The sequence below is a fragment of the Neltuma alba genome, unplaced genomic scaffold (genome assembly GCF_004799145.2).
Source record: "Neltuma alba isolate B1F8T4 unplaced genomic scaffold, ASM479914v2 tig00012991_pilon, whole genome shotgun sequence".
Lineage (NCBI taxonomy): Eukaryota > Viridiplantae > Streptophyta > Magnoliopsida > Fabales > Fabaceae > Neltuma > Neltuma alba.
This window is the reverse complement of record NW_021637344.1, coordinates 1-26,743: the sequence shown is the minus strand read 5'-3', so window position 1 is coordinate 26,743 and position 26,743 is coordinate 1. Positions and strand designations below refer to the sequence as shown.

The following is a 26,743-nucleotide window of genomic DNA, read 5'->3' as shown; positions in this document are numbered from 1 at the left end:
GTTGCCTTGCTCGCTCAATTCTCTGTTGCGCTCTCTGTCGCTATCTTCTCGAAACCATGAACGGTTTGTATGACCTCCTTGAGGTGCTTCTCCTATTCTAAACCCAATCTCAAAGGCTTCAATGCAAGAGATGGCACCTTAAATCTAAAAACGCTCAGTTCAGTGGCTTCTTCAAATCTTGTGAGCATGGAATCCAGACACCCTTGAACTTGGTTTGAAAATACTTATATGGAAGAACAAGATAAGGTCCGATCAACGACGCTGGCTTTAATAGTGGGCCTTTGCTATTGAGCTTCTGAAATAGACGAGCTTTGATGAATAGTCCTAGAGCGGCTATGGATATGTTGGAACAATGGGGATGGGCGCAACTTACGAAAGTTCTATTTAGGGCCTTTGACGCACATTTTCTGACCCAAAAAATAAAGCTCCATTTAGGTCACCGGAGTTGAATTAGTAGGGCCGGGGTGGCTAATTACTTGATTTGCAATTTGGTTCCGTTTTTTAAAGCGGGGTGAGGACATTCAGAGATCTCAACAAGGGAAAAGAAGATAACAAGACCTACTAGTGCTCCAAGAGCAGAGGAGAAGCGAAGTTACATTCTCTTCTAAGGGTGCTGATATTCACTCTTCTGAGAAAACCTATATGTAATGGGACTAGTTTTTTTTTTTTTTAATAACCATTTTTATTGGAGACAATCCTATTCATTGTCTGACACTAAATATGGTCACTTTTTCCAACAAAAATTTGAATATTGATTTACTGCGTTATAAGAAACTAAATCCGTACCAGACTAATTATTTAAGAATCTAAGAAATAAACAGTATGTCCAACAAGATCTGCAAAAAAGTGTAAGGTGGGCAAAAACGTGTATGGAGGCCAGATGTAGGATGAAGATGACTTTCGTTAGTATAAAAATTTATAAATTTAATCAAATATAATTCATAATTTATACCCATTTAACTATAGAAATATACACTCATCGCTGTCTACTTTTTCTCAACTACTAACTTACATCTCAACTGTGTCTGTGCCCTTTCCTTTATCAGCCCTCAATAGGAAATTGAAAATAACAACTAAAGGAATTATGGGACCTAAGAATAATCATGTTTCGCGCTTTATCACGGCGCATGGTAGTCCAAGGGGGAGAAAATATGCAGGAGCAGACAGACCGACCAATAGTCTTTTTTGACCGATTAGCATTCTAAATTAATGGACCTGAGTTAGGTTGAATTGAAATGGTAATCTCTCTGCGATGGAAAAACATCTTGCGCACCAATTCCTCTACTCATTCTTTTAGTTTTGCGGTGAAAAAGGGGCAAAAGAAATTGGTATGTTTAGGGAATCAGGTGATCTAGAAGATTTTGTTCTTGATTTATAAGTATCTCGAAAGTACGATTTTCAAGACTATATGAACCCCACTTTACCCGGACTGACACACACTTTAAGGGATTCTTTCAAATAGAATGTTTTATACTTTTCTTTTGCGCACTGTGCTTGTTCTTCATAGACTCTTTTGCCTCTCTCAGATGGTTACTGATCAGCATGGTTTTACTTTTATTACCAAACAATCTCTCTCAGTTTCAGCCATAAATTAGAACTATTACAATTACAACTGATGAAGCAAGAATCTGATGTAAAATATGCAGAGTAAGAAAACGGAGAGTGTTTCTTTTCACCACGTGCACAGTTAAAGTTCGTTATTTATTAGAACGAAGGTTTGACTTAGCTACAAGCCGATGTATTTGTAAACATATATAGTAAATTATTCAATGATTAGCATATCCCCACAAAAAAAAAAAAAATCAATGACAAAAGTAACGCTTTCATCCTCTTCATCTTCGATATTCCTTTCACCAATCTTATTTTACTCTTAACCTGAAAATGCCCAAATTTAATAGGTTACTTCCTTAGGTCGAAATTCTTTAATTAGTGATCACTTGTATGGGTGGACCCAAAGGAACCTGAAGTCCAAGAATAAAAAAAGGGAGGAAGGAAAAAGCAAAAGCTTAGATCAGAAACATTCGCCTTTATTTTACCCTCATCAGTAAGAGCGATGACTGAGACTGATATAGCACAGACAAAGAATGATGGTCCCCAGTCAGCACCATAACCTGTTAAAGCAAAAAAGAAGAAATATCAGCCTGCTTGACCTTCACGTAAGCATATAATATAACAGGAGGATGTCTACGAGTAGAACATTCAAGCAATTCGTTAAACCATGTTTCTGTGATATAGTTCTCCGTTGTTTTGACCATGGATCTCCTTAAAAGCCAATCTCTCTGCTTGCTTTCAAATTCAACCATACAGGATGATATTTTGATGAAAAGGCTCCTCCTTACACATGATCCAGATGGTCGTTGGCTGGATTCTGAGACAATGCTTCATGCAGTGGGTAACATCATGTTTCATGCTTCTTCGACACAAGTATAGCGTTATAAGCCCTCTCATATACAAGAATATACTTAAGTTCTCAAGTTTCGATCTTAAGTGGCTTCTTTTCTTGTTTCAGGGGATTCCGGGTTTACATTTTACCTCCATTTCAAAGGATGATATATGCGAAATTGAACTACTTGGTTGTACTGAACCAGTGGGAAGCATTATCAGAAAAGTTTCATGCCTGGTATCAGCTATATTGACGTATATATGCAGCTCCAGCAAAACAAATAATAACTTTTTCTTTCAATTTGATTTGCAGATAACGTCCAAATGCTCTGTGGAAGGTGACATCAATTCAAAAACCATGGGTTTGTTTGATTTGTTAGAGAACTACAGATGGGATGCTAAAGTAGTTCTAGTTATTGCTGCTTTTGCTGCAAAATATGGTGAATTTTGTGGACTTGTGCAGTTATACCAATCCAATGCATTGGCGGTCTCAGTTACAAGGCTCAAGCAGCTACCCATGGACCTAAGGTCACTGAAACCTCGATTTAAGGCATTGAGCTTGTTGGTTAAGACCATGATGGACGTGGCCAAGTGCATCATCAAGTTTGAGTCTCTCCCAATTCTTTATGCAAAGCAGGACAGCGACATTCTCCATGTAACAGAGTTTCATATTTACATAGCTGTGTACTGGATCACCAGAAGCATTTTTACTTGCTTTTCTCAAGTCACGGAGTTCACAACCAAGAAACATGAGCAAGTGCATGTTCTACTTCTATCCCTGCAATTGACTTTTACATCAATTATGTTAAACATAGAAAATGCTGTTAGTTGCATAATTTCATCAGGTTTATTTGATAATCAAAATTAACAGATTAGGTTGAACTAGGAATGCTGTTTTGATGTATTTAGTTGTTTCAGGTATTCAGATTCAACAATACTTGCGGCTTGGGAGCTTTCAAGTTTGGCGTATAGGTTAAGCAACATATACAATGTTCTCAAAGGGGAGGTGGATTTGTGTCACCAAGAAATAGGTTACTTTTCAACTTCACAAGACCTCTTATGATGGGGGCATTTATTTATCAAGCCTGCTATGTTCGCTAATATCAGCACTGTGGCTTGAATTTTTAGGTGGAAACTTGCATAACAGGCTACTGAGTCTCACTGATGAGATCCAAAATGATAATCAAGAATTTCTCACTTTATTATTTCCAATGAAGGACTACCTGCCACTAAAGGATTGCTCAACACAAGAAAAAGTACTTTGTTCTTTCATACTCATTTGTCTCCTCAGATTTTTTTAAAATATTTTTTTAAACAAAGAAAAGCAACTTTGCTCAGGAACTAATACTTCCTAATTTTGAATCTCTCTTCAACAACAGATTGGTGTGTCTGAGCTTAAAAAAAAGATTGTTGTGTTGCTGATCTCAAAACCAGAGCAGCTCACACTGGAGCAATCACTCTTGCTGGTTCAACAAACATGTGATCATCCTTTGAATGAGGAGTTGAGGGACAGCTATAAGATCATCTGGATCCCCCTTCCATCTTCTGATGGATGGATTGATACTGAAGAAACCAGTTTTGAAATTCTATCAGAATTCTTGCCTTGGTATGCTATTCGAAAGCCAAGGCTACTCAGTTCAGCAGTGGTGAAGTATATCAAAGAAGAATGGAACTACAAGGAAGAGCCCCAAATGGTAGTCCTAGATTCAAATGGCAAGGTTATAAACTCTAATGCAATTGATATGATCAAAATATGGGGACCTCGAGCTTATCCCTTTTCAGCATCGAAAGAGGCAGAGCTCTGGCAAGATGAGAATTTAACAATGAAGCTACTGATAGATGATATAAACCCTTTGCTTGCTTATTGGGTATGACATGAATCTGATTCAGACCTAATTCTAACTAAATGAAAGGCACTAACATTTTGCATTGTATCAGGTTAAAGAAGGCAAAGATCTCTGCCTCTATGGAAGTGACAACTTGGGGTGGATTCGACAATTCAATGATAAAATAGAGGAGCTCAAACGACAAGGTCTGCAGCTGGAAACCATATATGTTGGAACGAACCAGTCAGGTGAGCGTGTAAAAGAAATAATGAAAACACTTGCCACTGAATATAATCCCGGCAATTCACTTCTCTTCACGAAATCACAATTCTTTTGGCTTCGACTGGAGAGCATGAGAAGGTCCAAAGTCAGACAGACAAGTTCTGATCAAGTGCTAGCAGACCTGTCTGCATTGCTAGACATGAATGAGAGAAATGAAGGTTGGGTGATGATCGGCAGAGGGAGTTCAAGTGATATTATAAGGCTTCAAGGAAGGCAGATAATGGAATGCTTGGACAAATATGCAGAGTGGGGAGATAATGTGGAGACATTGGGACTGGTGGATGCGATAAGGAATTTCCTACAACCTCCAAGTGTCGAAGGGCCTTGTAGTCACTCTTACTTGGTTCATTCCTCTCGAGCACAGATTGAAGGAACTGTTGTTTGCGATGTCTGCAAGCGTCCAATGAAGAAGTATGCTGTGTACGCGTGAAAACTGAAAGGAACTCTGAACGGGCCTGCCATTTGTTGGATTGAAAGTCAATATATGCATGTCTTTTTTGTCTTGTTGTATTTTTTTTTAGGTTGGCCACCCAGTTCATCGAAACTTTACTCCGACTACATCTGAATCCGACCTGGGTCGCGTATCTGGCTGCGGTGGGTGAGTCTCCCAACAAAGATTTCTACATACGCTGAGGTTCAAACTTAAAACCTCGCTTAAAGGGTACCAAACCGCTTACCACTTGGACCAACCTTGTTGGCTTTTGCCTTGATGTATTTATTAGTAACAGAAAACAAATTCAAAACTTTTATATTTAAATTTAAATCTCTTTATATAGCTTTAATTTTCAAAACATCATTATATATCTTATAATGCAATCCCCTGAACCCTATATTTGCTTGTGTTTTTGTGGTTTAGTGTTGATCCTGAATCCCAATTGAAGTAGAGAAGAGGAACATGTCACCAAGAACGTGCTTTTGATTTTGCTTGCATTTATGAAATTTTGATGATCGCATGTGTTACCCTTTGCCTGAACATGTTAGATTCGGACAAATTTGTAAACTTCCTTTCGAAACATAAAAATTTATTAGCTAATTATACATTAGCGAATAACATCTTAATTCAGATTTGGTGGGAGTTGTTACTCATTTTCAGAGATGCTAGATCAAGAAAACCAGATATGAGAAAGGGCATTTAATTTGATTTAGTGATTCGTGCAGACCTAATCCAGATGCCTCATCCATCGATCTTTCGCTTCATTTTGCAATTTGAATAAAATGTACGCATGGATGGGTTTATATGATAACGCACTAGATTTTGGACGCCTTTCCTGCATCTAATCAGAAACTTAATCAATGTGTTATGCATCAAGTTCGCAATTTATATGGGAATGCACCAGATTTGGACGTCTTTACCACACGGGGGATTAAAATACCGCGATTATATAAACAAGAATGTACCAGGAGACAGGTAGCATGGTGCAGCTAAAGAGAATTGCCCCAAGCTGTTTAAAACTGGCAACACTGTTAATCTATGCTTCGGAAACATGAACATCTCCCACTGTTTTGTGGGGAGAGTTCACCAGTAAGAAGCAACAATCCAAAAACTACTACCCAAAAAACAGAATGGCACAGCACGACCATATCATAAACTACGAGCGTTAATCACTTCGTAGTTGCTTTAAGAATGAGGCCGCTGTTGGGTTTGATTTACGCTTTCGTTGACGCGTCCTTCTGCAATTGCAAAACAAACAGAAGAACGCAACGCCTATCGAAAGCAATCGTTCAATTAAAAATAAAAAAAATAAAAAAAACTACGTTAAATTTACCAGGAGCTCAAGGGGCTCCAGAGCTCGAAACCCTACCCCCATCCCATTCACACATACCAGGCTACCATCCCCCGGCTTAGGGTTTTCTTATGGGGGTACTCGGCTCACTTTATAGAGAGCGCAAAACAAGCCCAGCTCGAGATTAGCCTCTATTTGTTGTCATATTAACGATAATGCCATTCAGTATAACTTTTTTTGGGCCATGGGTCCATGCCCCATGGTCCACGGACTCGGGTCAATGTTTGGGATGACCCGATCCACATCGATGCAGTGTTCTTGTCCCCCGATTTCTTCTGGTTTTTTCGATTGAGTTTTAGCCATTGACAATCTGAAGCCCTGCGGTGGTGCGGAAGAGGGGAAACCGATCAAAGCAGAGAAAGATGGTGAAGGTTTCAACGTACTTCGCAATGTCGCTGGGAGCTTTCTTATTCTGGCAGTCTATGGATAAGGTCCATGTCTGGATCGCTCTTCGACAGGACGAAAAGGTTTGTCTTTTTGCTTGACCTTTTCTTTGCCTCTCTAATAAATGCATCTCCTCTTTTAACTCGTTCGAGTTTTCATATTTCCAGCTCTTATTTGATACTCTCCGATTGATTGTCCCCTTCGGAAAACCCTAGAAATCGTGCCGTTTTCATTTGTTCTTCTTTGCATTTGGGCATCTTGTATGTTATTAATCCGTGACATCCGTAATTCCGGATTAGTTTCCACTTATTTGATGCGCAAGTTAAAATTAGATCGAATGAACTTGTTTTCCTCGAAATCATGTGAACTACGGATATTGACATTCTCAATTATTCTAATTGCCTTTTCTATGGTGCTTCGTTATCTTAGCTTTTCCATATGTTTGAAAAATTACGTTCAAATTTTCGAACTCGACCTTTGGGTATGGGGAAAGTAACCTTTATAGAGCCAAGTTTTGATCTGCCCATTTGTGTCAAATTATTGCATTTCACTTAAAGTTTCTATATATATCTCATCATTTACTCTGTTTACAGTAGTTCAGAAAGATGTGCGACAATCTTTACGGCTGTGCTTGTGAGATTAAATTCTTTTGATCCCTCAAAAGTTGCCTCTGTATTTTCTTTTGTAGAAAGAAAGGTTGGAGAAGGAAGCGGAGATCAGAAGAGTGAGAGAAGAATTGTTGCGGGAGCAGGCCAGCAAGGACTCCCTTGCATGAATATGATGTGATTTTGTTGGCATTTTCTCTGTATTTTCCCTTGCTCTGTGCTTTTCCAATGCAATGTTATGCTCAAATACAATTCCTTGCTTATAACCACATCAACTCTATTCTGGTGGTGGCTGTCCATCATTGTCATTGACACAAGACCCCATTTCATAAAATACTGCTCGTCATCATCACTCATTGGAATATATGGCCGCGTGTTGCATTTCATTTCCTTTCAGCTGTGAGTACGATATGTGTGGGTGATAAAGCCTCTTTCAACAAAAATTTTTTAGTTGTGATGGTAATTTCCTGTATAGAGTCTATTCATCGAAGTTTGGCTTGGCAGCAGATCATGTATTGAATTGTCTGAAAGGCAAGTCTCTTCATTCTACTGGCTGTTAAGAAAATGTTTGACGTGCTGGGTTTTTCTTATGGCGATGACATTAATGCAGCCATATGTTTGAGTGCTCGCAGAAGAATTTATTGGTGGTATTTGTGATTTGTGATTCTTAAATGTAGTTGTTCGCCTAGTTAAATTTTGTTATGTCAGGGTAACTAGGCTAGGAACTCTCACGGCTGTGCCGAGGTATTGTTGGTCAGAACTGGACTGGCCGGTTCGACCAAAAACGGGCCTTTGGTCCATTCCAAACATCTATCAGAACTAGGGAAAAATTGACCTGGTCAAAAACTGGCGAGAAATAGAGGAAAACCAGGCAGAACTGGTTTTTATCTTCTTTTCCCCCGCCCCTCAATAACTCAAAACTATGTTATTAACTTATTATGTGTTTTCATTTGTGTTTTGGTTGGTTTTTATTATATATTTGATGATTTATTGGTAGTTCTGACTAATCATGAAAGCTCGTTCTAGTTTAGTTGGACAGTCAATCTAACATATTTGATAATTTTGGTGATTTGTGATAGCCAATATCTGGTATTTAAGTTGAGCATGTATAAAATTATGGTAGTTTAGTATGTATGGGGCAGATGCGAACAAATATTACAAGATATAGTTGGGCATGTATGACTATCTATGAATAAATCTTGTCTAATTTTTCCCATATGGATTGTTTAAAGAATATTATTTTAATTGAGATTAGTCCGACCACAATCCGGTTATATCCTTATTATTGATTTGTTTTTATTATTGTTCAATAAAATTTAATATTATAGATAAAATCTTTAAAAATGCTGGGGTTTCTTTATTTTCAATTAAAAATTTGAGGATAAATATTTAAATAATGTACCTATCTAATGGTAGGAATCAGTTTTAGTGCTCATTATTATGATAAACATCTTAAGCTTATTATATTACTGTTCATATTTTATTTAAATGATCTGAATTTGATTTTGTTTTTATTTTTATATATTCAAAATAATTATTTTAATATGTGTAAAATTTAAAATAGAGATAATATCTCAAATATCATTCTTTTAAAAAATAATTAATTAAAAATTTTAAATTTAAACTATTCAAATTAGATATAAATAGTCATTACTGGGATGTTAATTTTATTGTTGTAGCGAGGATCATTTTAAAGTGGAGGAATGGAACGCCTGCAAGTGGCTTGTGATCCTGTAAATCATATCTTAATTATCCCCATAAATGGTTTCATGAGCTATCTATTGTGAATCTCCGCAGAGATACTTTGGTCAAATCAGGTCATTTAAATTTGGAGAATTGAGATTAAGACCCCGTTTGGGTGACACCCAAAACCATGGTTTGGGGACCCAAACCATCGTTTGAGTGATAAGTCACCCAAACACCCACTGGTTTTGGGCAAACCGTGGTTTTGAAAAAAGCAGAAATTTTTTGCTTTTGGAGAAAAAAAAGGAGAGTGTGAGAGCTTATAAGATATGTATCTTGTTATTTTTTTTATAAACATATTTAATCTTATATTTTAAAAATATATATACATATTAATTATTTATTAATTATATTATCTTATGTATTATTAATTATGTTAATAAAAAATATATTATTAACAATTTTATTCCTTCAAATTAAAATATATCATAAAATCTATTTTTCTGTAATTATCATATTAACTTATGTCTTTTTTTTAGTAATTTGTATATATAAAAAGTGCTTCTGATAACAACTATCCAAACACTCTCACTTCTCAAAATCACTTTTTCATAACATTTAGGCTCTGTTTGGGTAGCACCCCAAACCATGGTTTGGGGAAAATGCTACCCAAACAGCCTCCCAAATATTTAAAACCATGGTTTGGGGGAAACCATGGTTTTGAACCCCTAAACCATGGTTTCATCAAAAGCTATTTTCGTCCGCTTCTAGCTCTAATTATTGAAGGCTGATGGTGGGCCCTCCTCACATGACCAAACAGCCCCGGCTTCAATTATCTTCTGGCTTCAATTATCAGTCGGTCGAAACTTCAGAGCTCCTTCCATTCCAGTCGGTCGAAACTCTTCTGGTGCTTCGCTCTTCAGGTCTGAAATTCTTCCCGTCGAAGTATGTGCTTCTGGTTCACTGGTTCGTTGAGCTCGTGCCGTCGCTAGTTCTGTGGTCGGGTTGAGAAGAAGAAGGGATGAAGACGATGGTGATGAAGGGAGGTTCCCCCTCTGCCGTCGCGCAGCGTCTCCGTCTTGTGTTCGTGCTTCGGTCCCCTGTTTTTCCCAGCCGCCGTCCCGCGCGTGTGTGTGTTTCGTTCTCTGCTCGTTCGGTGTGTTCTCCCTCAGCCCGCTCTGCCTCGTGTTCAGCTTCTCTACCAAGATGAAGATTAGTATATTAGGTTGGGGGTGGTGCGCACCGTTTTGCTCCCTTTTGTTTTAATTAATTAATTAATTACTCTAAAAATATATATATTTCACGTTTAAAATCTTTAAAGAAAATTAATTAATTATCTGTTAGCCAAAAAAAATTCATTTTTCTATAAACATATTTAATATTATGTTTTATAAATATATATACACATATTAATTATGTATTAATTATATTATGTTATATATTATTAATTATGTTACTAAAAATTTTTTCATTAACAATTTTATTTCCTCAAATCAAAATATATCATAAAATCTATTCCTTATATAATTATCATATTAACTTATACCCTTTTTGGTAATTTTGACATGTAAAAAGTGCTTCTGGTAATAACTATCCAAATACTCTCACTTCTCATAATCATTTTTTTTCAGAATCTATTCTCTATAAAATCTATTCTCCACAGAGGCTGCGTTTGGATGCACCTCCAAACCATGGTTTGGAGGCCCAAACCATGGTTTGGATAAAATGTCATCCAAACACCCTGTCCAGAAGCCCAAACCGTGGTCCAAGCTGAAACCATGGTTTCAACCGGTGAAACCATGGTTCTACGAAAATCAAAAAAAAGTCACTTCTGGGAACCGAATGGAAGGGGGCAACGGTCATACCAATTATACCCACACACACATTCGCGAATCTCACACCCAGCAGCCACAGTCATCCTTCTCTCGCTGGCCGACTCCGATTTCTCTGATAATTGGGAACCATTCGCGAATCTCACACCCAGCTCGACTCTTCGGCCGGCTCATCCATCGGGTCGCCTGTTCGCCGGCTCGCGTCTTCGTCTTCTCGTCACCATCAGCTCGCTTCTTCGCCGTCGGTGCTCTGAGTTTCTTCACCGGTGAGATCATCTTGGGCTGGTGAAAACAGGGGCTGGTTGTGTGTTTCTCGGCGCGCCAAAACCAGATCAAGCGTTGGGTTGTCCGATCCGTCCATCCTCCATTTCGAAAGCTTCGTTCTTCAGCTCGCCCGGTCAGGTCGCTGGTTAGCTCGAATCTGGTTAGCTCAGGTTAGCTCTCTCCGGCTTTTGTTCAAATTTTGTTCGCCGTGTGTTCTGGTTCGGTCCCTCTGAATTTTGTTCATTGTTTGGTTCTGGTCGGTCCCTCTGATTTTGCACCGCCGTGTGGTTCTGGTTTGGTCCCTCTGAAATTTGTTCACCGTCTGGTTGTGGTTCGGTCCCTCCTCTGATTTTTGCACCGCCGTGAACTTGTGGTTCGGTCCCTCTGATTTGTTCACCGTGTGGTTATGGTTCGGTCCCTCCTCTGATTTTTGCACCGCCGTGTGGAACCAGAGGTTCGGTCCGTCTTGTTCGCCGTGTAGCTCTCCTGTGTTGAAATTTAGAACCGTGGCTAGTATATTTGCAGCGTGGTATATTGATTTTTGGAATGATTTTAGTGTTCAATTTGTTCAACCAGGTTTTTCCAAAACTGACCGGCATGTTATTCGAAGGCATGAGATAATTATTGCTTGCTTTGGTTTCATAGTAGTTTGATTTTATGAAACGAAGGGGGAACAGATCAGATGCTGGTAATTGATATTTGATAAACAATTTGCTGGCAAATTTCCCTGCGGATCGAAGCTGGACTCATCAATGTCTGGTTGTAGAGGCAGGGATGTATGTGGTGATATTTTTTTATAGACGAGAAAGGCTGTCAATTGAATTCTACTGGATATATATATGCAAGTTATTTTTCCTCTTGTTGCCTGGCGTGGGAGCTTTTTTTTTCTGTCCAGATTTTCCTCCCGGAGAAGAAGCCTGTGAAGTCAAACAATGTATTGGGAATTTTTTTTCCCCTTAGATAGTACTTTAATTAAATTAATTATCATGTAAATGTGTTGATCTGATTTGGAAAGAGATAGGAAATGTGTTGTCCTGTACTGTTGTATTAAGGATTTTGATAGACTTATGGCTAACTTTTGAGAGTGAGGAAAAATGGAATCATAACTCAAATCCATGTATATATTGAAGGAAGTGATTTGTATTTTGATCAGAAGTTTATGCTGCTAGTTTTTTTTGTACTTTCGGTTGACAAATCTGATAAGAATATAATTTTAAACAAATATTATGAAAAGCTGCTACAATATGTTAATTTTTTAAAAACAATTATGTGCTTTATAATATTAGTACGTTCATCATGAACATTTGTATTAATTATGTATATGAACGAATTTTTTTAAATACATTGGTAATACATAGTTATTTCAAAGGTTAAGTACAATATGATTTATGGTACATGATGGTTCAAAAATGGTTTTTCTTATTATTTTCTCATCCAATCGTCTTTCAACAAAAGTTAAGAAAAATAAAAAGTATATATAATAATTTAGTTAGTTTTGATGTTTTAAAAGTTAGTATTTTGAAGCAAAAACAGATAATGAAATTTGAAATAGGAGGGAGGTGTATATTTTCCAGCCATGTCAAATTAGAAATTTCTTATGTTTGTTAATTTTTATCGCGCTTGGTTTGGTAGGATGAAGGAATTGAGATTTGAAGATGTGGTCAACTTTTTCACTTATTACAGTAGATAATATGATTTTTGTTACTTCATATGATTTTGGGTTGATTAACTTGTGATGACTGAAGAGGTGTAATTGTGCTATAGCATAATGGGTAAGGATACGGTGAAAGCTTCCTGGGATGTAAGAACCACAAAAGTGTTTATTGACCTGTGCATTGAACTTGTGCAACAAGGAGAAAGAAGAGGTACAAGCTTAACAAAGAAAGCTTGGGATATTCTTCGTGATAAGTTTACTGCCAAAACTGGGAGAGTGTACGAAAAACAGCAATTTAAGAACAAATATGATTCCCTGCGAAAAGAGTGGCAGACATGGGATAGGCTGCTTCGCGAGACAGGATTGGGATGGGATACTGAAAGGAATACTGTCAGTGCAACTGATGATTGGTGGGAGAGGAAAATAAGGGTAATTATTGAACCTTTTGATCTTACATTTTCTCTGCCTGTTAATGTTTTGTGCATATTTACTGTTTTTTTGAATATTTTATGATATTATTGATGTATAATGTGCAGGAAGTTCCAAACTACGAAAAATTTAGAGATAGAGGACTTCAATTTAGGGATCAATTAACTCAACTGTTTGGGAGTGTGGCTGCAACTGGACCACAAGCATGGGCACCTTCTTCCATGACACTTCCAAGTGAAGGAACACCGAATGAAGATTTGGAAGAAGGGTCCGGAGATAGTGATGAAATTTTAGGTGCACCAACTGGTATAAGTGGGGAATTTAACACAGTGAACTTCAATGATAATAGTGGAGGTAGTGGAGGCAACACTGAATTGAGGCAGGATACCAGTGGTGGGGGTACAAGCAGAGGTAGGAGTCGACCTAGTAGCTCACTGGGGGTCAGAAGGAAGAGTGAAGTCAAGAAGAAACGCACATCTCCCTCTATGAAAATAGCGGATGCAATTAGCAAGATTGCTGAAACAAATACTTCTGAGGCCGAGCGTGGAAATGAGGTCATTTCACGAGCAGAAGCTAGAAGGTTGGAAGAAGAAGCGCGTGCTTATGAGGTTTCAATTAGGGGAGTCCTGTCTCACCTGAAAACAGTTCCTGAAGTTGTCAGTGATCCTGATTTCTTTAGACGGTGCACACAACTCCTTATGGAACGGCAGGATGCACGAGAAATGTATGCAGCTCTGAAGGATCAGAAGGAACAGCTTCTACTCATTTTAGAGCATTTTACTAGGGATTTATGACTTGTTTATTATATTAGACAGTTCCATATGTGTATGTTTTATGTGACCAGTGGATTGTTATATGAATCAGACAACTCTGTAACTTTTATAAATGTTTCGTAATTTCTACGTAGGAATTCTAAACTTTATGTGTATGTGCACAGGATAAAACGAATATGGATGATGAAATTAAACATGTGGAAGAGCATGCTAAGGGACGGAAAAAAAGAGTTAACAAAGTTGCAGCATTGGTTGGTGCATACGCTACTTTGAACTTGTGTAAGGAGCCTCGGCATACAAGTGCTTATACAGGCTGCATATGGGTAAGGGATGTTTTAGATGGCAACTCCAGTCGTTGTTATAACATGTTTAGGATGGAACGGGATGTGTTCTTAAGTCTGGTGGAACAATTGCAACAACATGGTCTAAAAGAAACTAAAAATATAGGGATACATGAATCAGTTGCAATGTTTTTACATACCGTTGGGCATGCACTTAGTAGCAGAATGCAGCAAGAAAGATTTCAACATTCAGGGGAGACAATTAGCAGACATTTTCATAATGTCCTAATGGCATGCTGTAGACTTGCCATGTCTAATATCAAACCAAAAGATCCAACATTCCGGCATGTTCATACAAAAATTCGGTTTGGTAAATACTGGCCTTTTTTTAAACATGCTATTGGAGCAATTGATGGCACACATGTTTCCTGCGTTGTCAGTGCAACAGATCAAACTAAATTTATCTCTAGGAAAGGAACAGTGTCACAAAATGTCATGGCGGTTTGTGATTGGGACATGTGTTTTACTTTTGTCTTGGCCGGATGGGAAGGTAGCGCACATGATGCTCGGATATTTGATCATGCCCTCACAACTCCTTCAATGAACTTTCCCCATCCACCTGAAGGTATTTTTTTATTTCCTATATTTTTTTTTATATTTAGCTTAACAATAGAAACATAATTTACAATAATTTCATTTTTTATATAGGAAAATATTATTTGGTGGATGCTGGATACCCAACACCGAATGGATATCTCGGCCCATACAGACGGGAGCGTTACCATTTGCCTGATTTTCGAAGGACATCTGGGTTTGAAAATGACAATGAAATCTTTAATTATTTCCATTCAAGTTTAAGGAGTACAATTGAAAGAACTTTCGGAGTTTGGAAAAAAAAGTTCGCAATCTTACAAAACATGCCATCTTATGATTTTGAAACACAAGTTAAAATCGTTTGTGCAACGATGGCTATACATAATTTTATTAGAACGACATCTATTACTGATCCTGGATTCGTTCAGTTGGAAGAAGAAGGTACTTATGCAGAAGATGATGATGGGGTTAGATTTTCACGTATACATTCATCAATTCAATCTTCATCTTACATGGCTCAGGTTCGTGACAGCATAAGAGACGAACTTGTTAATTCAATACGAGGATAGTAGTCATGTCTTATTTATTTCCTTTTATCATAGATTGTAATATGTAGTTAAAAACAAAACCTATTACAAATGCTTTGTATCGATGCATCATCTTAATGATTATGACACTTCTTTATTTATATTTCTCTTATTAATATTATGCCTTATATTCTCAAGCTAATTATTACTTACTTGAATAATTAATAAATTATTTTAAGACGTGTTTATTCTATTTTGCAACAAAATAATTCATCTTCTCTAAAAATATTTTTCACTCTTATATTTTATGAATATATATGTGTGGTGACAATTAATTAATTAATTGTATTAAACATCAGAGGTTATTATACATGTAGTATGTTATTACAAAAAGTAGTTATGAAAAAATGTTATGGGATTTCACGTTTACAATCTTTAAACAAAATTAATATTTTTCTGTTCTAAAAAAAATCATTTTTCTATAAACATTTAATATTATGTTTTATAAATATATGTACACATATTAATTATGTATTAATTATATTATCTTATATATTATTAATTATGTTAGTAAAAATTATTTCATTAACAATTTTATTTCTTCAAATCAAAATAAATCATAAAATCTATCCCTTATATAATTATCATATTAACTTATACCCTTTTTGGTCATTTCCACATGTCAAAAGCACTTCTGGTAATAACTATCCAAACACTCTCACTTCTCAGAATCACTTTTTCTCAGAATCTATTCTCCACAGAATCTATTCTCCACAGAATTTATTCTCCAGAATCACTTTTCCAAACCACGGTTTGAAGTCATCCAAACACACCCAGATATTCTCCAGAATCACTTTTCCAAACCACGGTTTGGTTTCATCCAAACACACCCTTATTCTTTCCAGAATCTATTTTTCCCAAAATCTATTCTCCATAATCACTTTTCCAAACCACGGTTTGGTTTCATCCAAACACACCCTAATTCAATAATAAGGGGTGCTAAACCAGAGAACATGCGGATATGATAGCCGCAGGCAGACCAGTAAAGCAACGTTTGCCAAGTGCCAGTTTCTCAGCACACTAGCCAGTAGCCATGAAGAAATATGCAGAGCTCGGATTTCCTCGCAAAACGTGGTTGGTTAAAACCCATATAACTATAGACGTGACGAACGACTCAGCATACATTACATCACAATACGGAGTTTATGGAAATGTTGCAGCAGAATTAGACTGAGCAGCAAAGTCAATGGTGGGCAACGGGATTTGTGGTCCTGTTTGGAATGCAATATATATATATATATATATGGCGTGACGTTGCTATGCATATAGTAGTATTGATTATTGCGTGGAGGACACTGGGCCAGCTATTGCTGGCAACATCCCAACGTAGCATAGTGCGAACTTCAGTTACCGTACGAGGAACCGCAAACGCGAGAATCATATACTTCCGTATGATGTGATCAGTGGAAGTGCTGGAAAAAGCACTGAACCACAGACGGAATGGTTTTCTATTCCCTACACTTCAAATTAATCGGAGCATGCATATCCTGTATTAACAACCACCCTATTCTAGTGCAGAGGAAGAAAACGGGTTTCTGTCTAATCTCCAACTTCCCCCTCCCTATTTTCAGAAATTCGACCAGGGCTCCAACGATTAGTGGATCTAATTAAACGCATAAAGCCCCCTTTCTTGTTTTTGTCCTTTTGGCCTATTTTAATTTGGGTCATATGCTGTTGACATCTAATTTAATGAATATTTATGCAACTCTGACGGAATAACAACCAAAGCAAATCCAGATTCAATTGATACCAAGTTCTTAATTAGATTCTCCCTTTAAAAGCTGAGATCCAACTCATCATGATAGCTGTCTGCCAAACTCGGAAGAACCCTGCAGAATGAATGCATATTCTTGAATAAAAAAAATCAGGATGGCAGCAGGTAAAAAATCCCAGAATTGATCATCACAGCAAGGAATATAGGGTACAGGATATATTAAATTAAGCAGTAACAATCAGACACAAAGAAAATTGAACTTCATAACTAATTTAACAGAAAATATTTCAAGATTGGAAGCATGTATTCAGAGACCAGAGAGACCAGAGAAGAAGCTAAACAAAGAAAACGTCTGTTGTCCACTAACTGAGATGAGGCTAATCAGACTAGAAAATTATTACATTCCCTCTCAGTCACTACTTACTGCTTGTCTCCGACACATACAGCTTCGTTGAACATAATTGATTTTAAGTAGTACACAACTATCATTGCCTGATTCCTGTGGAGGGAGTGTGAAAGAGGTCATCCCTGTCGTGAGGGCTATTTCCCCTCTCATGATTAGCTCTGTCAGCCTCTAACTCTCTAAATCTGTGCAGATACCTCCTCAGTGGCTCAGCGTAGTCATCAAAACCAAGCGTGCCCAAGGCCCAGCATATGTCATCCCCATTCACCGTCTTCCTCCTCTCCTTCCGGCACTTCTCCGACGCCTCGCTTGTCACGAAGCTTATGAATTCCGACACGCATTCTTGCATGGTCTCCTTTGCTTCCTTGGATATCTTGGCGTTCTGAGGCAGTATCTGCTTCATGATCCGACCAACATTCGCTATCGGCAACAACCTGTCTTGCTCCTTGATTCCGCTGTTGTCGTTATTTGAAGACGAACCTCCACCAACGTTCTCCATCGGCTCCCAACTTTCCCAGGATCAAACTAAGTGACTTGCCAGACGGGTATGTACATGTATATATACATAACAAACAGAAGACGCACACATACTCAAGTAATTATTATCATATGTGATAGGTGACTCTTCCTTTTGATTGACCAAAGATGGGGACGTGGTCGGCTTAAATAATGGTGGGATCTGATGGTGCAACAGAGTCCACTGGAGAAAAACCAGTGGTGATTGGAGGGTGAGAGAGCTTTTGGGATGGTTGAAGAGAGAGGGAAGGAATTAAAGAGGTAGCCCTTAAGAGAGGTGTGGGATGCAACAAGGCAAGGTGAGTGTATCAATGGATGTACTGTTAACCCACAAGTCCACCAATGAGGTCGCTCTTAGCTGTTCTTAACATATTATTTGATTACCAGTTCTGCGGCCAGCATCCTCATCAGCATATTGAAAAGACGATTCTTTACGGTACTCCATTCTTTAATCTTTACAGTTCAACAAATTTTGTGTGTTATGTACATCAATATGTGCGCGCGCGCGCGCGCTCTTAGGTGAACGCTCCAACTTTCAATTTCTTTTCCTTTTCTTTCTGCTGCTTTCTTGTTTCAAGGTGGATTCTAACTGGACCTGTCACCGGGAAAACTTAAAAAAACGAGAGAGTAATTTTTTCATTTTATTTTATTTTAGTGGCATCTGCTTCATTCAAGTTCACATCATTTCATGCGACAGCCAGCCAACTGTTCGGCGGGGTGTTAATTATTATGTAAATTTATTTATATAAGATCTTTAGATGTGTCATTATTTGTGAAAGAATCGGGTGGGATGGGCAATTATATGTTAAGTTTACGTGGTTTACTGTGTTGATAGTTAAAATTTTGTTAATAATAATAATAATAATTGTAAAAAGCAGAGTTGGGAGTGTAAGAGATGTATAGCGTATATCTATAACCACGAAAAGCCATGAAAATAAAAAATGCAGGCATATAAGAAATTAAGGCAAGGGGTTTGTTGGCCACAAACAAAATGAGACCAGGTTTTTGCAGGTGACGAGAAATTGACAAGTCGATGGATTCTTATTCTAAAAAGGATCGCTGTGACTCTGCCGTCGCTTATAAAGGCATTACGGCCTCTCCTCTTCGCTCCAACAATGGCACAAATTTTAACTGCGGACCACCGTATTTGACTGTATATGCAGTTTAAAATTAAATGACTCTTTTAACCTACAAGTTCAAGAGTTTCGCATCAAAAAGCTTCACAAATGAAAGAGGGTTCATGAGTTTAAAACACTCTTCCACGTAATAAGCTAGTCATTTATTGAGTATGAGCTCCTGTGTTTTTATGGGTATTCTGACTAGCAAGAAGCTGAAGGAAATACGGTGATGTGAGATTACTGGGAATATCAAAGGGGTGCATTGTTATTACCCCTACATTGGCAAGTCTCAGAATTGAAGTGTGCTGTGTAAGTTTGAGAGTCCCATGTCAAAAAAAGCTCACGTGTAAAATGTACTTTGTAAGTATGAGGTTCCCCAATCTAATATTAATTTAGAGCCTTGACTTGACAACAGAAACATACAAAATATTTAAACCTTTTTCCAAGACGTTTGACACGATATAGTAGCTCCATGTCTTGGGATTTGTATTGGGTGCTCATCAGGACGGTCCAGATTTTATTTTATTTTTTATTTTTTAAAAATAATTATTTTAATAGGTATAAAATAAAAAATAAAAATAATCTCTTAATTATTATGCTTTTAAAAAATAATTTTTTCTATTTTAAAATAATTATTTAAAAATATTAAATCTAGACCGTCCAGATTAGATCTGAACGGTCCAGATTTCTCATCACTTGATGAGCACTGGGTGCTCATCAAGTAATGAGCACCGAATGCAGGCCCCATGTTTTGCAGTTTGGGGTTTTGTTGGAGGCCATGATCACTAGAAATTAAAAGATAAAATTCTCATCTTGCCACTGTGATTGCATTCAATGTAGTTCCTATGTACGAATTGCGTGAAATTTGAAAAATCATTGATCGCACTGTTGATCCCTCACAATTCTTTTTTTTTTTTGGGGGGGGGGGGACAACATCCCTCACGTGTAAGACCGCAGTTTAATGAAAACATTTATATTATAGTGTTAAATGACAATTAATCTTTCCATAAGCGGTCACTTTGGGGGGCATATTAATCTTTGTAGCAGCCTTAATATAAGAGTTATATAACTAATTTAGAGAAATAAAAAAATTAGTTAAATTAGTTATTTATAACAAATATATGTTGACTTCTTTAAATTACTCTTATTCAATCATATGCATTTGAAACTACACTTGAATAAAAATATCTTACAATTAATAAGAATATTTTTTAGAACACATTATAAATTTGAGAAATAAAGTAAATTGTAATCCTATATTTAGAAGTGCCAACTAGCTTTTACGTTTAGAACCCATCACAACAGACTCTAATAGTAGACAATAAATAACAGTATATATGTGTGTGTGTTTTTTTTTTGGTACAAATAAACGTGTGTTAGTGTATAATATCTAAGATCCATGAATCATTTAAATCGTTGATTCATACACTTACTTAAGACATCACATCCATCATCAACACGTCTTCGCACATTTTTCATGTTCTGCTTTGATACTGATACTAATATTGAAGACATGCCGGTATATTGATAACGATTAATTTATTTTTTGAAAGATATATGCAGAAGCCAGCGTATAGCTTCATGCTTAGTTAAACGGATGATTACATAATAAAAATACTTGAAATAACAAATAATTTAAAATATAACACTTTTAAACTTCTATATATGCTTATTTAATTTTTTATACGGTAAATAAAAATGTATGTGTACCGCCAAACGAATGTTTGTGTTAAACTAAATAAAATTTGTTTAGCAACATTTATAGTTTCAATGAACTATTGAGATTTTAATTTATTTAAGAAGTAAATTATTTGAATTTGAATTTTTAGAATTAACTCCGAAAATAAAAAATAAAAGCATATATAACCAATTCACCAATTTCTGGCCCAAAAAGCATATTCTGGTATCAAATTTGCAGGCTTGGGCTTTGTAAATCCCCGTCTGTGTAGAAGCGACCTAGCCGACACAAACACGGTCACATACTTCGACTATAAAATAAGCCGAGCTTTATACCCAAAAACAAAAAAGAAACTGCTTTAATTTCCACAGTCTCCCCTCTGTCTCGTCGACATGTTTTATTACATGTCAATCTTAAAAGATAAAACTTTATAACATAATACTTCTCCAGTTCTAAATATAAGATTTATTTATAATATAATTTATACTATAAAATAGGTTTTATATTTAAAATTGATAGAATATAATTTATCAATTATTTATTTTTAAAATTTGTTTAATTCATGCGATTAGTGTAGACTCTAGAGTCTCAGCTCTTATGTTGGGAAAAAGAGTCTAAACTCTTGAATTAATTCCTAATGGAAAAATTAAATTTAATATGGAGAAATAGATTTTTAAGAAAAAGATCAAGAATCGATGTGATTTGTGTTCCTAATTACACAGTTTGGCTATGTATAAGGAAATCATTGAATACATAAATAAGAAAAATAAATTAAGTAACATAAGTCCATAAAAAGAATAAAAGAATATCAAAAAATGCTTCATAAAATTATTAATTAAGTGAGAAGTTTTCGATTTACATCCTTTTCTAACATCATATGATTCATATAGTCAGGGATAATACTTGTTATATACACATATATATTACTTATTTTTAAAAGAATGGAGATTAATCCTTAGGATGTTGTTTTGATGAGAAGTGTGGAAAGAAAAAAGAAGCTCGATAAATATTTATTATTTAGAGTTCAATTGTGTCGATGGATTTTGTGGCTGGCCTAAAATCGATGTGCACCAACCCACAGAGGTTTCATTTGATATTAAGGGGGTATTTGGATATCCCAACAATCACTTTTCAGAAGCATTTTTTTTCAAATCAAGACAAACTCTTTCACATATTTATCTCGTATACCATAAACACACTTCTGAAACCATGATTTTTATCTTACTCAAACACTCCCTAAATATAAAGGATAAAGTGGATTATGGTCTTATATTTAGGATCAAATTAAAATTTAAACCAATTCTTATATTAAGGATCGGGTGTAATATAACATAGCTGAATTTGTTGGGTTGTTCGAAGCCTGGTAACATGTTGTCGTTTAACTACGCACGCTAACTAATGTAGAAAAACCAACATTTTCATAAGAACATTCCTTCCAAATGCAGGACTTGAAAAGGGCATGGCATATCTAGATGTGGGAATCAGGACCGGTTCTTTAGGACTGAAGGGCTTAAAAGGATCAACCCTCCAAGACTGAATTTTCAAAAATACCTCAATTTGCTAGGCCTGTCCCTTAAGCTAACAGGCTCAGGGCCAGCCCGCGGGCTTTTGGCCTGTTTAAGAAAAATACTGTTTTTTTTAATATATTTTTCATATTTTTATCAAAAAATGAAAATAAACCAATAAAATTATTAATAAAATACATAAATATGAATAAAATTAAGTCACAAATATAAAATATCATCATATATAAATATCCGTCAACATCGAAGAACATCTAAAACATTTATTAATAAGATAACAACATCCAAAAATTTTATCTATGGTGCAATTATGCAATAAATAAATATTATCATTAATATTTTGAAACTTCATCATCACTATAATCAATTACTCTTATTTATAAGTATTTTTTTTTCGTAACAAAAAAATATCGAGTTTTTCTTCTTTATAGGAATTTTACTTTTAAATTTTACATTCTAGTTATTATTTTACTTTAATGTGAGAAATATTGTTGTTGAAACTCATGAATTTCTAATTCAAATTATAGAATCACAAGTTATATAAGTATAAAAATACTCTATTATCAAATATATATAGTTTAAAAATATCAACGCATATAATAAAAATCAAATCATTATTAAAGTCCAAATTAAGCTATTTTTTAAAAATTTAATTAGATAAATTATTGTCTAAAACTAAATAAATCAAATCATTATGTAAAATTTAATTTTAAAATAATAATAATAACTAAATATTTGAAATATTATTAACAATATAAAAAATTAGTAATATTATAATTACATAAAAATTTTTTTAAAAAAATTATAAAAAGACCTAAACTGGCCGGTCTTCAACCTCTAGAATCTACCCTTTTAAGCCTTCGGTCTTCCAACACCAACCCTTCAGGACCTGTTTCCTGTTTAAGAAGAAAAATTTCAAGTTAGTTCTTATAATTTTAGAGCCTAAACAGGCAGATTTGACTAGCACGGTCTGTTTTTCCGGTCGTAAGCCTAGCGGCTTCGCTCATCCCGCTTCTGTATTTTCTTCGGTTTTGACTTCTGCGGTTCTGCCCTCTGTTGGATCCCCTTATTCCCGAAAAAGAAAAAACTACGTGATGTCTGCCCTATCGTTATTATTTTAGAGAATAATAACGACAAAATCTAAAACTATCTAAACTTAAAATAATAAATGCTTTTTGGATAAATATAGGATGGCAATGAAGCTACCGAACAGGCCGAAGAACCGCCTCACACAAAGATAAAATTAAAAATAGAAAACATAAAAGGCAAGTGGTCAAGCCGTCAATATCATTCATTATTTGGAAGATTTTCACCCTATCTCCGTCTATCCGACTTTTTTTGTAATTTTATTTGGGAGGGCAGACTCTGCCTGCACCGCTCCATCCTGCTAAATCTTTGACTACCCCCAACTTATATAAATCCAGCCATCCAGCAGAAATCGGGACCTCCCATCCAAGACAGCTCTTCTCGTCCTTAACCCTTTTCCCAACCTCTATTATCTCAACCCTCCCCTCCTTGCACCCAATCTTTTCCATCAGTTTTTAGGGTTGACAACCTCTTCGGGATGGATTACAGGACGTTAGAACTCAACATCGTATCTGCAAAAGACATCAAGAAAGTTAGCCATTTGTCGAAGATGCACGTATACGCTGTTGCTTCAATCATCGACGACCCCCAGCAGAATCAGCTTGCCAAAACTCCCATCCACAGACACGCCGGCGACAGTCCCACTTGGAATTTCGCCGTTCAGTTCACCTTCAATGAGTCCTTGGCCAAGCAGAACCGACTCACCCTTTACATCCGACTATTCTCTCATCGCTCTATTTTCGGTGACAAAGAAATCGGTAGCGTTCGAGTCCCGGTTAACGAGCTAATCGACCGTGCCGGAGACGGAAACTCATTGCAGCATATGAATTACGACGTGAGGAAACCGTCAGGCAAATCCAAAGGTGTCCTGAACATCTCCTACAAATTTGGTGAAAAATTCACGGGGCCTCCGCCGACGGTACCAAAGGAAGCGCCTGCGATGGCGTATCCTCCACCGCCACCACCCATGGGATCCAGCTCGATGCCGTACCCTCCACCACCGCCACAACATGGGGCACCATATGGGTACCCGCCTCCGCCGCCATATGGCGGGTACCCACCGACTCAACCAGGATACGGGTACCCAGCACAACCAGGTTACGGGTATCCACCGGTTCACGCACCGGCAAAGAAGAGCAAGTTTGGAATGGGAATGGGAGCTGGATTGATGGGAGGAGCGCTGGGGGGGCTGCTCATTGGAGATATGATATCTGACGCGAGTGCTTACGATGCTAGTTTCGATGATGGTGCTGGATTCGATTTTTAAATTTTCCTTTCCAGCCTTTTGGATAGTGCAACTCTAGAACACTTTTGTTCTCTGAACAGTTACTTTCCTTGAGAGGGCTTTTGTTTTTTCACTACCCTAGGTTTCTGCAGATTATGCGAGGTCTCTGCTTCTCTTTAATCTTATTCTTTTCTTTTTCCCTGACCCTAATTTAATTTACTAGATTATGCTACATAATGATAGCGGTTTCGAGTGTTACATAAAAATAATAGTCTTCCGGTCCTTAATATAAGACCCATTTAACTAATTTGATTAGATGAAAGAAGTCAGGTAAGTTAGTTAATTATAAGAAATGTGATATGTTTTTCCTAAAATACCATAATCATTTTTCTTAATACCCCTTCTTCCTCTTCTACTTGATTATGGTTGAAGGAGTATCTATAAGGGTAATTCAGAGAAAATTGATAAATATGAGAAATGGGTCTTATATTTAGGACCAAAACGAACTTAACAATTGGGTTCTATATTAAGGACCGGAGGAGTATTAGCTTCCAAATATTAGTTTGCCATGGTTCTAGCTTATAGTCAAGATCACAATAATATTATAGCTGGCTATATTTGCTAGATTGCTGATAAGTGTGCATTACAAATGATCTAGAAGAGTGACTAGTTTTTGAAAAAAAGGGTGAGCGTTGATTCAAATTAACGAGTGGAGGGACGCCAACTTTCTGTACACGGTACGGGGTAGCTCCGACCTCCGAATGAGGAAATAATGGAATCTGAGGTTAACATGCAGGGAAGGCTCAAAATGTTTGTGAAAAAATCTGTAGGGGGATCTATCCAAAGCCCGCACAGCTCCCAGTTTCCGGGCTTGGAGGCTTTAGGATTACGATGAGAACAATAATTAAAAAAAAAGGGAATTATTCTTTTTCTAAATCAGTTATTTAGAGCAGAATCAATTAAACACAAACATATCAGGCCTAACCAATAAGAGTTAGGTTTAGCGTAGCTCTTCGTAACGTGATAAGCTAATATTTGAATTTTTACTGGGATAGGTGTCCATCCACATTTTAATGTTTGATAGTGCTTCATATTAAAAAGAGAAAAAAAGAAAAACAAATTGAGCTGAAAATCACTGGATTTTCCGAAGACAGTGGCGCAACACGGGATGAGATAAATACGTATTCATCCATCCATTTTGAAATGAAAAATATATGTATTTTTGGGTTGGGTCAGTATCTTCATCTGGGTTTATTCTGGGCCCAAAGCTTGAAAAGATGAATTTGTACTCTTTTGGGTCATGACAAGGATTGGTCAAATGTAACCTCAAAGAAGAACGTCAAACCCCCAAGGACGGCGGATGAGGACATGTAAGTGAAACTCTAAGCCCAAGGAAACCATTCCAAAAATAGCCCATCGACTTCAAAAGCCTCTAAGCCCATGCCATGGGTATAACAACAGTACAAGTTCAAACAAGGACACCCCCCCGGGGGGGGGGATGCCTGGTTATAATTTCGCATGAAGGCAGATGATTAATGACATTCTACGATACGCGCACACATGTATATTGCCCTAGGGGCACATGTTACATTAATTGTACATTATCGTAAGTCCAGACATCCAATTAATTAATTAAGCGCTCAAATTCTCTCTATCACTTTATTTTGATACTCCAATCACATGCCACATCTAATACATAATATAAAAAATTAGTTTAAAAAAATTATGATCTAAAATACAAGATGTTGTTATAATAATTAACACTATTTTTTTTTATCCCTACTAAATATAGGAGAAAAATAATAAAGTATTAAAAATTAATTTATTACTTTGAATTAATTTTTTAGGGATGAATAAGAAAATTTTAATTTATTACTTTTGAATTACATTTTTTAGGGATATAATAAGAAAATTTTATCATTTTATGACACATTTCAATGACTATATTTTTATTTGTCAGTATGTGAAAAAAGTTAATCATTATGAACCACTGGAGTATCAATGATCTCACTGTCATTAATGAAGAATATAGCAAAAATACTTCTCTCTCAGCGTTAATGCCATGCAATCGCAGAATTGATATATATCCTACATTCTTTATGTTTGAGTACTTATTCTCC

At 36.5% G+C, this 26,743-nt stretch overlaps 4 protein-coding genes and 1 non-coding gene across 5 annotated transcripts; 3 read left to right on the top strand and 2 right to left on the bottom strand.

Annotated features, from left to right (window-relative positions):
- The first annotated feature begins 2,244 nt into the window (after positions 1-2,244).
- LOC114733271 (protein SIEVE ELEMENT OCCLUSION C) lies at positions 2,245-4,981 on the top strand. Its single transcript, XM_028920703.1, has 7 exons — positions 2,245-2,424; positions 2,510-2,620; positions 2,696-3,141; positions 3,301-3,413; positions 3,511-3,638; positions 3,762-4,250; positions 4,321-4,981. The coding sequence occupies exons 1-7, from the start codon at positions 2,254-2,256 to the stop codon at positions 4,918-4,920; spliced, it is 2,058 nt and encodes a 685-aa protein (XP_028776536.1). The 5' UTR covers positions 2,245-2,253; the 3' UTR covers positions 4,921-4,981.
- Positions 4,982-5,880: 899 nt separating this feature from the next.
- LOC114733314 (small nucleolar RNA snoR137) lies at positions 5,881-6,024 on the bottom strand. Its single transcript, XR_003739068.1, has one exon. It is a non-coding gene; the product is annotated as a small nucleolar RNA snoR137 (small nucleolar RNA).
- A 563-nt stretch (positions 6,025-6,587) lies between these two features.
- On the top strand, positions 6,588-7,920 carry LOC114733259 (uncharacterized). Its single transcript, XM_028920681.1, has 2 exons — positions 6,588-6,741; positions 7,347-7,920. The coding sequence occupies exons 1-2, from the start codon at positions 6,637-6,639 to the stop codon at positions 7,431-7,433; spliced, it is 192 nt and encodes a 63-aa protein (XP_028776514.1). The 5' UTR covers positions 6,588-6,636; the 3' UTR covers positions 7,434-7,920.
- A 9,446-nt stretch (positions 7,921-17,366) lies between these two features.
- LOC114733310 (nuclear transcription factor Y subunit B-5-like) lies at positions 17,367-17,976 on the bottom strand. The gene has a single exon (XM_028920757.1). It carries the CDS (start codon positions 17,974-17,976, stop codon positions 17,560-17,562), a length of 417 nt encoding a protein of 138 aa, XP_028776590.1. The 3' UTR covers positions 17,367-17,559.
- Positions 17,977-23,876: 5,900 nt separating this feature from the next.
- On the top strand, positions 23,877-24,665 carry LOC114733309 (protein SRC2-like). The gene has a single exon (XM_028920756.1). It carries the CDS (start codon positions 23,877-23,879, stop codon positions 24,663-24,665), a length of 789 nt encoding a protein of 262 aa, XP_028776589.1.
- The last annotated feature ends 2,078 nt before the right edge of the window (positions 24,666-26,743 follow it).

What these genes read in the sequence shown, in the direction of transcription:
- LOC114733310 (XM_028920757.1), bottom strand. Translation starts at nt 17,976, where the DNA reads ATGGAGAACGTTGGTGGAGGTTCGTCTTCAAATAACGACAACAGCGGA.
- LOC114733259 (XM_028920681.1), top strand. Translation starts at nt 6,637, where the DNA reads ATGGTGAAGGTTTCAACGTACTTCGCAATGTCGCTGGGAGCTTTCTTA. An exon ending in CTCTTCGACAGGACGAAAAG is followed by an intron (nt 6,742 to 7,346) that starts GTTTGTCTTTTT and finishes TTTCTTTTGTAG; the next exon opens with AAAGAAAGGTTGGAGAAGGA.
- LOC114733309 (XM_028920756.1), top strand. Translation starts at nt 23,877, where the DNA reads ATGGATTACAGGACGTTAGAACTCAACATCGTATCTGCAAAAGACATC.
- LOC114733271 (XM_028920703.1), top strand. Translation starts at nt 2,254, where the DNA reads ATGGATCTCCTTAAAAGCCAATCTCTCTGCTTGCTTTCAAATTCAACC. An exon ending in ATTGCTCAACACAAGAAAAA is followed by an intron (nt 3,639 to 3,761) that starts GTACTTTGTTCT and finishes CTTCAACAACAG; the next exon opens with ATTGGTGTGTCTGAGCTTAA. An exon ending in ACCCTTTGCTTGCTTATTGG is followed by an intron (nt 4,251 to 4,320) that starts GTATGACATGAA and finishes GCATTGTATCAG; the next exon opens with GTTAAAGAAGGCAAAGATCT.